An 11,354-nucleotide genomic window follows, 5' to 3' on the forward strand; every position below is an offset into this window, starting at 1 on the left:
TATGATTTATGGCCTATAGTTCTGTGTGTGGGAGGGATGTAAAATAATGTTAAATACTTTTTACCATATTATGGAAATAAGTTAACAAGGTCTTTTTTTTTTTTTTTTGATCGGTTATGGGGCTTGAACTCTGGCCCTGGGCACTGTCCCTCAACTCTTCAGCTCAAGGGGAGCACTCTACCACTTGAGCCACAGTGCAACTTCCGGTTTCCTGGTGGTTTGTTAGAGATAAGAGTCTCTCAGACTCCTGCCCAGGCTGGCTTTGAACCATGATTCTCAGATTTCAGCCTTCTAAGTAGCTAGGATTACAGGTGTGAGCCACCGGTACCCAGTTTAACATGGTCTTATGTTTAGTTCTACATCATAGGAGAATCTACAATATACCAATCCTATTACATATTTATGAAAATGTCATAGGAAACAATAGCATCTATTAATTTAATGTTAGTGTATAACATTTAATAAGTTGAAAAGAAGAGAAAAGAGAACAGCCTTAAAAGTATTTCCAGAGTTGAGCTTATTTAGAACACATGAAGACAATCAAGTAGAAGGTAGAGGGCTCTTAGATTGAGAAATCAATACTAAGTTTAACCCTGGCCCATGTGGCCCTCTGCAAGACTCAGCCACTATAAAGAAGCTGAGTGACACCAGTCACCTCAAAGCCTTTATTCTTCCATACGCTTCCATAGAAAACTCTCCCTGGAGCCATGACCATTGCAAAAGAGGTATTTTCTCTATTGTAACTCTCTAACCTTTGGAACAAGTCAGACATGAAGAAAATCTAATGTAGATGTGAGGACCAAGAAATCATCCATATTTCCTTGGTAGTAAGACTTTCTTTCAGCTCTAGACTATGAGAAATTCAGCCTCAACGTGGGCAAATTGGAACTTGGATAAGGAGCAAAGGGGTAGACCTTTAAGTGTTTCCCAAACCACAGTCCTTCGCTTGTAACTCAGGCCTCAGGCAAAATCCAGGATTTACAGTGAGGGTGTTGTTGAATAATGCACCCTGGGTGTCTCACTCACTTGCCCCTAGCATAGATCACTTGACCTATAGCTTTTTTTGAGTCAAGAAGATCAAAATGTTTCTGGAGACTTGACTCAAATGTTGGGGTGTCTACCTAGCAAGGACAAGGCTCTGAGTTCAGACCTTAGTAGCACCAGAAGAAGAAAGAAGGTAGAAACAAGAAGAACAAGAGGCAGCTTAAAGTATCAAGACACTGTTGATGACGAACAGATCTGTATTTTAGGGAGGAGAGGACATAAAAAGTGAAGAAGTACAAAAAGGTAAAAAGAGGAGCCACTTACTCCAAATCACAAAAATAAATAAAACAAAATGAAATAAAACATAGCACCTAAAACATAAAATTGTCTTTCAATCAAACTAATTGTGCTGATTTGGGACAGGAACATAACAGATCACTCAAAAATACAGATGTCTATGGATGGAATCCAGCACTAGCATACGTGTATTTGCATTGAGTGTATGTCTATTAAAATAGTTCTTCTGGGCTTGGAATGTAGAAGAGTGCTTGGCTAGCATGCATGAAACCCTGGCTTTGATTCCTCAGTAACACATAAACAGAAAAGATCAGTAGTGGCACTATGGCTCAAGTGGTAGAGTGCTAGCCTTGAGCACAGAGAGGCTAAGGGACCGAGCCCAGGCCCTGAGTTCAAGACCCAGAACCAGCAAAAAAAAGAAATGCTATTCTTAAAAGTGTGTCATAATCTTAACCTATCCCTACAGGTTGGTTACCTTTAATAAACATAAAAATCTCCAATTTAATGATGAATTCTACTTTCCTATGAAATGTTTTTTTAAAGCTACTACACTGTAAATTAATCTCATTGCGGGAATTTTTGTAGTCACCAATTTCTAATCAAAAGACGATAGCTCCTCCAGATTGAGCTAAATACAATTACAGTCAGAATATTAAAAATCATACAAAATTAGTCTTTGAAGGCAAAAATGAGTTCTAAGGTGATTCACATCTGAAGTACCAAGGAGACACTTGGATTGTTAGATTCCTGGCTTTCAATTTAATGCCTTTAGTTTACAAATTAATTTGCAAATATATTTAGTCTTGGTGACAGTCTAACAGTTGTGAATATAGAATATTTAAATTACAAGTCTTCTGAGCCAGAGACTATATGCTTATAAATTTGCTCACTATCCTTTCTATGTTCTCCTGTGACATATTTATTTGGGAAAGAAAGAAAGAAAGAAAGAAAGAAAGAAAGAAAGAAAGAAAGAAAGAAAGAAAGAAAGAAAGAAAGAAAGAAAGAAAGAAGGAAAGAAAGGAGGAAAGAAAGGAGGAAAGAAAGGAGGAAAGAAAGGAGGGAGGGAAGGAGGGAGGGAAGGAGGGAGGGAAGGAGGGAGGGAAGGAGGGAGGGAAGGAGGGAGGGAAGGAGGGAGGGAAGGAGGGAGGGAAGGAGGGAGGGAAGGAGGGAGGGAAGGAGGGAGGGAAGGAGGGAGGGAAGGAGGGAGGGAAGGAGGGAGGGAAGGAGGGAGGGAAGGAGGGAGGGAAGGAGGGAGGGAAGGAGGGAGGGGCAGGGAGGGAGGGAAGGAGAAAGAGAGAGAGAACATTCTGCCCAACATACTGCTTTTCAGCGTTATTCATTTATGGTACTGAGGTTTGAACTCAGGGCTTCACGTTTTCTAGGCAGGTATCACACCACCATACCAATACTGCCTTTCAGCAATGAATTATTTATGTCAGAAAGAATACTTTATGGACCTTGAATCCAATTCTTTATGAGAAATATCTCCTGAGAGAGGTGTAATGTTAAATCAAAGGCAAAAGAACCATTGTAAACAGGTGAGGATTTTATCATTGTAACAGTTTATAGCCCATGAAAAATATAAGGAAATTCTGATTAATCCTCAAGTAAATCCTTCTACTAAAATAGGAAGCTTTCAATGTAACCACTTTTTAAAAATGTCTTAGATTTGTAAGCCTAATCTTGTATGGTGATTACACAATCCTTTGAGGAAATCAAGAACTGCCGCCATTAAGTTCAGAAAAGTATGTGAATTACCAAGGTCAGAACATTAGAAAATATATAACAGAGGTTAGTATCCAGGTTTTCTTATTCCCTATCAACAGCATTTTTTCACTACACAGAAACAACCCTAATAATGAGCTCTGAACAGTTTCAGTACCAATTTTTTTTTTAAAGATTATGTCTTAAAATTCTATACTTTACGCTGGTTCACCATTGTACCCTTGGATGCCAGTTACTTTGAAAACCCTAGGACACCTTGAAACATTTGTCTCTAACCTATAAGGAAAACACAATTTTGTCTTCCAGGAAGGCACACTCTACAAATATTAGCCACATGCCAACATGCAAAGACAGCACAGGAAAACCTGCTAAGTGCATCACTGCTGCCGTCAAACCCATCCTCTCTCCGTGTCACCAAAGGGAAAGGAAAAGTGACCTCCAGAGACACTGAAAAATAATAAACCTGGCTTACAGGGAAATGCTCACAGATCTGACCACAGGGAGTCTTGCACAACCCGTTTACTATTGATGACTAGCTGTTACCATACTAACCTTTAGTGACTTTTCTTACTGTCCTTCCCTGGTAATAACCTTGTAACTACATTCTAATGATTTTATCATTTCCATTTAGAAAGAATAAATTTGGATGCATCTTCCATAGATAGCTGAGTTTTCACAAAGAAAACAGGAAAAGATACAGGTTCAGGACTAGTTGAACTGAAGTGGGCAATAACACATGTTCCCCTGAACTGTGTGTAGAATTTCAGTTCATTATATAAAGGTTCAAGGACTTTTTTGTGCCTGGAGCTCTTCCAGAATGCTAGCCAGTAATGATGGAGTATGAGTAATAGATTTTACACCATGAAATGATGGCTTCTTCCTCCCACAAATCTGTCGTTCTTAGCTATGCAATATGGTAGACTTAACATGGATCTGCAGCCATGAAATAGAGGAACTACAATCATAGTACACAGCCACATAATGAAATCATTCTGTTGTGGTGGTTGATATGTAAAGCACTTATGAGATTAGGGAGAGTTGTAATCTCAGTCTGAGACTTGCAATTTCAGTCTCGTCTGCCATTTTAAGTAGTTACCTCATTTCTCTACTTCTGATGTCTAATACAGATTCATTCACCCTTACTTGTCTACTTCAATGACAAGAAATAAGTATTCCAAATGACCCATCTTTGAACAAGTAACTATAGGTAATGATGGTTTTCTTATCATTTATTCCTTCTGTGGTAATATACAAATGTTCTTGAGAAATTACCAGTATTAACTAAAACCAAATGTTCATGCTTACAGTTTATACCTAGTTACTACATATTAAACGATAGCTTAAGATATTCTCTTATTGGATTTCTTGTTATAAGTAAACTGAATCAAAAAAAAGAGTTTTCATGTTTTTATGAATTTACAATGGTACTTTTTTTTTTTTGGTTGGTTGTAGGGCTTGGACTGTGGGCCTGATCACTGTCCCTGCACTCTTTAGCTCAAGGTGAGCACTCTACCACTTGAGCTACAGTGCTACTTCCAGTTTTCTGGTAGTTATTCAGAAATAAGAGTCTCACAGAAATTCCTGCCCAGGCTGGCTTTGAACCTTGATCTTCAGATCTCAGCCTCCTGAGTATCTAGGATTATAGTAGTGAGCCACCAGCACCCAGTGAATGGTAGATTCTTAAATACTTGGGGAAAGCTTCTCAATGTGGAAAACTTAAGTTTTAACACATCAACAATTGTATTCCCTTCTGGAATAATCTCTCTCTCCCCCCTCCCTCCCCACTCTTTCTCTCTCTTTCCTCACTTGCTCTCTTCATCTCTCCACTAGTCTGTCCACATATTTGACCATTTATTTAGTTGTGCTTGTGGTTATACACAGAGTACTTCTTGGATTTTTGTACAGTTAACTTCTAATCTCTTTCACATCTGAGACCTCTCACTCTCATCTCTCTTGTATTCATATCCTTACTCTTATTCCTAAGAAGATACATTGATTAACACTGAAGGTGTCAAGACTAAAATCCATGCCTGGGAATGTGGCTTACTTAGTGGTAGAGTGCTTGCCTAGCATGCATGAAGCCCTGAGTTCAATACCTCAATACCACATAAACAGAAAAAGCCAGAATTGGAGCTGTGGCTCAAGTGGTAGGCTGTTAGCCTTAAGCAAAAAATGTTCAGGGGCCCTGAGTTCAAGCCCCAGGATTGGAAGAAAGAAAGAAAGAAAGAAAGAAAGAAAGAAAGAAAGAAAGAAAGAAAGAAAGAAAGAAAGAAAGAAAGAAAGAAAGAAAGGAAGGAAGGAAGGAAGGAAGGAAGGAAGGAAGGAAGGAAGGAAGAAAGGAAGAAAGAAAGAGAGGAAGGAAGAAAGAAAGGGAGGAAGGAAGGAAGGAAGGAAGGAAGGAAGGAAGGAAGGAAGGAAAGACTAAAATCCACTGAATCCTGACTTAAGCAACCTAAATAATAGATACTAGATGCTATACAGCACCAGAATGATTTTTAGTCAACACAGTAAATGTACAAAATACACACTCAAAACAACACACTCAGAATTATTCTACTCATCCACACAGAGAGGGGTTTTTTTTTCACATCAATATACAGCAAGAATTTTCACACTTCATGGTTTATAGTACCTACTATTAAAGAAACAGTATATTTAAAATTATTGTTATCGTTATCACTTAAAATTTTATATTCAGTAATGACAATTTTCATTGACAAAGTTCCCATGGAGTCATTTCAGACTTCTTTGGTAACAAATATCTGAATAAAGTTATCGGAAAGGGCAAAAGTTTCTACAAAAACCATATTGCAATGGTGGATGAGGGAGAAAGAGCAAACCAGTGTTCATCTCCTAGACTTGCTCCTCAGCTTAGCTTCACATTGACAAACAGAATTATCAGCTACTATTTGACTATTTGTCTTATCTGAAAAATGAAAACCATAAATTGGTACTTACACTAACTCCCCCACACACACAACTTTTTTTTAACCTAAACCATGAACAATAGTATCTAGGTACAGAGCTGTTCATTTTTAATATTTGTGTTCTAGAAGTGTAGGTTTAATGTGTCCACAGCAACTGTGACTATACTTTAGGTTGACTACAAAATGCTCAGAGAAGAAAAAGATAAATATTTGCTAAATCAATAGGTTCTACAAGACAAATAATATATTCGCACTTTGGAACTATGTTCAAATCAGATTTATCTTGCAATCATCCCCTTTACTTCCCTGCTAACTGTGGCCCTCTCAATGCCATAAGAAACAAGGACTATGGGAATTACCTTCACAGAAAGGAGCCTGATCCCAGGTCTGGAAAATTTCGACTGCCGCTGCACAGCCACATTGGCCAGGCCGAAGCCATTCTTCAGGGTCTTCACTACTCTGCAAGCTGTCAAAATCCTCGTCATTTTGAAGATGAGATGTGACTAAAATTAAATGAAATCACATACAACTTGTGAGAATTTTTTGTTCCAAGATTTTCAAATTAACATGAAAGCAAAAAGTTACACAGAGGCAGAGCAGTCCGTGCTGAAAGCTGACTGCACAGCGATCTCCGAATTTCCATTCTTTCCACCATTAAATGTCCCCAGCAACAGCTCCTCCTCCTCTTAACCCCTCCTCCCAAGATGATGTCCAAAGATGTTCATGAGCATGTCAGATACAAATTGCATCACATCAAATACTACCTACTCCTGCTGAAATAATGCTAGTTTTGTAGAAAGCCAGTTATCCTCAAAGGAATTGCTTATGCAGCTGAATAGAATGACCCAGGAATATCACTTACCTAAAGAACAGAACTTTCTAATAACAACATAGATCAAAAGTTTACACTTGTGTAATTGGTGATGCTTACTTGGCATGAAGAGAGATCTTTAAGCTTGGCCATTCTCTGACTGGCAAGATATTGGAAACCAAATAGACTATAAAGAACAGCAGGACAGATGTTTTCCTACAAACATGCTCTACTTCATCTTCATCATTTGGGGGTTAATATTATATTCTTACTATTATATATAAGGTATTATATATTGTATTCTTAATTATTATATATTGTATTCTTAAAATTAAATTGTTCTGTCTTCAAAAGAATAAAACTGTCCCTAAGATCAAACAAAACTGGCGATCAATAGAAAGCCCACAGATTTGGAGAAGATCTTCACTAGCCATAAAACGGACAAGGGCCTCATGTCTAAAATATACCTGGAACTCAAAAAAATAATTCTCCCAACAACAAATTCTCAAAGAAACATCTGCTTAATAAATAAGAGAAACTTCTCTGAAGAGGAATTAAGAATGGTCAATAGACACATGAAGGAATGCTCAACCTCCCTAGCCATAAAAGAATTGCAAATCAAAACAACATTGAGATTCCACCTTATCCCAGTTAGAATGGCTATAATCAATAACCCTAATAACAACAGATGCTGGAGGGGATGTGGCCAGAAGAGAACCCTACTGCATTGTTGGTGGGAGTGTAAAGTTGTTCAACCACTTTGGAAAGTAGTATGGAGGTTCCTCAAAAGACTCCACACAGAGCTCCCCTATGTCCCAGCAATCCCAATTTCCGGCATTTACCCAAATGATCACAAACAAGACCATACTAAAGCTACCAGTACAACTATACCATAGCTAAGATATGGAACCAACCCAGATGCCCCTCAGTAGATGAATAGATCCAGAAAATGTGGTATATATACACAATGGAATTCTGTGCCTCCATCAGAAAGAATGACATTGCCCCATCTGTTAGGAAATGGAAAGACTTGGAAAAAATTATATTAAATGAAAAATTATATTAAATATTATAAGTAATATTAAATGCCCAAAGAAACATAGGTCCCATGGTTTCCCTTATTTACAATAACTAGTATATGTCTGAGGCAAGCAGAAAAGATTAGATAAGATGATATTAAGCGAAATGAACCCCAAGATAAGGACACAAGTGGTTTTTTTCTTTCTTGCTATTGTTTCTAACATATTTGTAAGATACCATGTAATTTTTTTTGTTGCTTTGTATATCCCTCCCCCATGGTATAACCCCTGTTTTCATTGTATTTGATGTTGGTATAATTTGGGGAGGGGAAGGGAAAAAAACAAATTGTTTAAATAGGGATACAGGTGGACCCATTGCCAACAATGAGATGTACAAGTCACTATTCAAAAATGAACTATACAATTTAGGCAAGGCGAGGGGGGGGGGACACCTAGTGTAGTTGTAAAGATGGGAGAGAAGGGATGGTAAGGGAAAAGCAAAGGAGGAGTCAACAATGCTTGTTAAGAAATGTACTCATTACCTTGCTCATGTAATTGTAACCCCTCTGTACAGTATTTCCACAATAAAAAACTTATTTTTAAAAAAACAAAAACAAAAACAAAACTGGAACAAAGCAAAGTACAACCAGAACAAAAGAACCAAATATATTCTACTCAAGTCATTTAAATTTGCAAGAAGTATGTGAAATGGTTGATAAACATGGAAAAATAGAATAATGAAGTTTGTTGAGGTTGGTTTGGAAAGGGATGAAAACGCGAGAAAACGACGGAGCTAACAAGTCTGACCAACATGTGGAACTTCCTTCCCAACAATTTATGCTAATAAACATGTGGAGAGAAAATATTTTTCAATTCTTAAAATATCACATTTCAACCAAAGTAAAATGTGGCTCAAACCTTCAATCACATGTTTAATACAGCAAAGATTCTTATCAGTTGATAAAACTCTCTCCCTTAAGGGGCCTATGAGGAATGCAAAGCATTGCTGCATTGTCTTTGAGGTTGGAAAGAAGTCTGGGTTGTCAATGGCTCATGCCTGTAATCCTAGCTACTTGAGAGGCTGAGATTTAAGGATCAAAATTCAAAGCCTGTCCAGGCAGAAAAGTCCCTGTAAGGCTCTTTTACCTCCAATTAACCACTCAAAAAACGGAAGTGGTTCTGTGGTTCAAGTGATAGAGCACTAGCCTTGACAAAGAGGCTCAGGAACAGCACCCATGAACAACCAAAACAAAAAAGATATCTAAGAAATAAAGAAATAGAAGCTTTTCACTAGGACTTCCCATCATGGGAAAGAAGATTCAGAGTGACACGGAGCTTGTAAATTTTGCTGACAGAAAAAAATGCTGGGATGATGGGTGGGGATGAATGGTTTAAAAAATAAATGCATAAAGCAGAATAAAAATTAAGCTAAATGTGTCATATATAACATATTAATGTATAAATATCCTAGTTTAAACTACCTCATGACGTCATAAAGAATTGAACAAAATAACCTCCTACTAGTGAACATAAGTTCATAATAAAAACAAGCATCATGAGAATATACCAAACGAAATTTGAAAATAAATTAAGAGATGTAATTGCTTGTACATGTTGACTACACAATCCCTAAAATGAGATTAATGTTCCATTGAAAAGATTCAATGTCTTGGAGAACACAAAGTAGTACAGGTAGATGGGGTAGAAAAAAAATGGTGGTTTTAAAATATTGCATGACCAGCTCAGAATTAAGAAATCATATATACACATAAAATGTCACATATATTATCTATCTCTCTTACATATAGAAATATGGCTACATAGAGACATATATGACAAAGAGAGAAAGACAGCCTGATAGAAACTAGATACAGGAAACAGGATGGGGAACATGATATCATGTCCCAGAAGACTTTGTGCCTTAACACAGAGAGCCTACATCATAGTCTTCATGATAATCAATTAATTACTTTGAAAAAGAAATATGGATGAAATGTATGCAAAGGGGGGGGGAGTGATAGAATATGAATTAGAGAGCTAGTCCTGGTGGTACAGGACTATCATCCCACTTATAGAAGAGATATGGGCAGGAAGATAACCTTAGGAGGCCAGTCTGTGCAGTACGAGATTCTATCTGGTTCTGTCTGAGATTCTATAAGCGATTCTCTCTGGAGGTATTGTATGTAGTCCAGTGGTAAATACCTAGCAGTCATCGCATCCTGAGTTCAAATCCCAGTACACAGAAAGTAAGCACAAGAAAGAAATGCTGACTCTAATATATATACAAACATATGGACATTATATATCTGTGTATTTTCTCTTCTTTGTCAGCTTTTAGTTAACTATTAAAAGTTGGCATACTAAGACAGACTATGCAAAAGTCTTCATCACCATTTAAAACATGATAAGTTGAACATCGTTTTCTTTCTTTTTTTGCGGGGGTGAGGGGGGCGGGGTCCAGTCATGGGGCCTGAACTCTGGGCCTGGGTGCTGTCCCTCAGCTCTTCAGCTCAAGGCTAGCGCTCTAACACTTGAGCCACAGCGCTACTTCCGGCTTTTTTCTTAAGTGGTGCTGAGGAATCAAACCCAGGGCCTCATGCATGCAAGGCAAGTGCTCTACCACTGAGCCACCTTCCCAGCCCCTTGAACATCGTTTTCCAGAGATATCAATTAGTCTGATATCAAATCCTGTAATGTCAAGGGCAAAAGGGACAGAGGCCTATGAATTGTGACAGTGACAGCTTTTATCAGTGATGAGTCTGGTATTCTGATCATGAGCCATTTTCCCTGTTACCATAATAATATGGGAGGAGAGACAGAACATAAGGAAAGCTTAGTTAAATATCCTGAATTAGAGACAGAAAATCCATCCAATGTGATCCAACAGTCACTTTGGAGACTGGAAAGGCCAATAAGTAAAACATTGAATGGATTCAAAATTGAATATTTATATACACTGAAAGTTATAACCAAGCTGAAAAAGCAAAACAAAACACACACAAAAAATCCTTGAATGAGGGAGCGCAGATGATGTTAGGAGAGATCAAAAGGGGCAAGTAGGCTGTAATTTAGGAATTTATATTTGTAAGAAACATTAAAGTCAGACAAGGAAAAATTTAGTAAAAATGTTATACTTTATGAAAGACATTTTCTCCAGCATCTTAAAGAGGTTTATTATTTTTCTTCCAGTTTAGAAGAGTTTCGTCCTGTGACCACATGTGTGTGGAATCTCACGGGCTATGTACAAGCACTTGAGCAGGAGAACAGGCAAATAGGCCCAAGCTACACTTGGTAACATTCCCTTCATGGGTCAGGAGTTTAAGGATGCTCAACTTATCCATAAATCACTGGCTCAAAGAAGTAAACTGTTTCATGTGGCTCTAGTACCCTTTTCTATTGGTCCATGTGCCACCATTGTCACTGTTGACAGTTCTGAACTATTTTCTTCTGGACAATCCCATGCAGAAAAGTAAAAAAAAAAAAAAAAAAAAAGCTTTTCTCAAATTTGATTCAGCAAGAACATTTTTGTGCCTTCTTATTTAATGCTGACAAAGCATTTTATTTCTTCCATAAGTTGGAAGTGACTTGCTG

The 11,354-nt window shown here is 37.7% G+C and overlaps 1 protein-coding gene across 1 annotated transcript in view; it reads right to left on the bottom strand.

The window, feature by feature from the left end:
* The window catches only part of Cps1 (carbamoyl-phosphate synthase 1), a 111,804-nt gene extending 105,236 nt beyond the window's left edge, over positions 1 to 6,568 (bottom strand). Inside the window, exon 1 of the mRNA XM_070017828.1 lies at positions 6,293 to 6,568. Coding sequence (XP_069873929.1) covers positions 6,293 to 6,418 — 126 coding nt within the window. The 5' untranslated portion in view covers positions 6,419 to 6,568. The remainder of the gene's footprint in view (positions 1 to 6,292) is intronic.
* Positions 6,569 to 11,354: the final 4,786 nt, after the last annotated feature.

This window comes from Dipodomys merriami, unplaced genomic scaffold (genome assembly GCF_024711535.1).
Source record: "Dipodomys merriami isolate MVZ:Mamm:240054 unplaced genomic scaffold, mDipMer1.0.p SCAF_1, whole genome shotgun sequence".
Lineage (NCBI taxonomy): Eukaryota > Metazoa > Chordata > Mammalia > Rodentia > Heteromyidae > Dipodomys > Dipodomys merriami.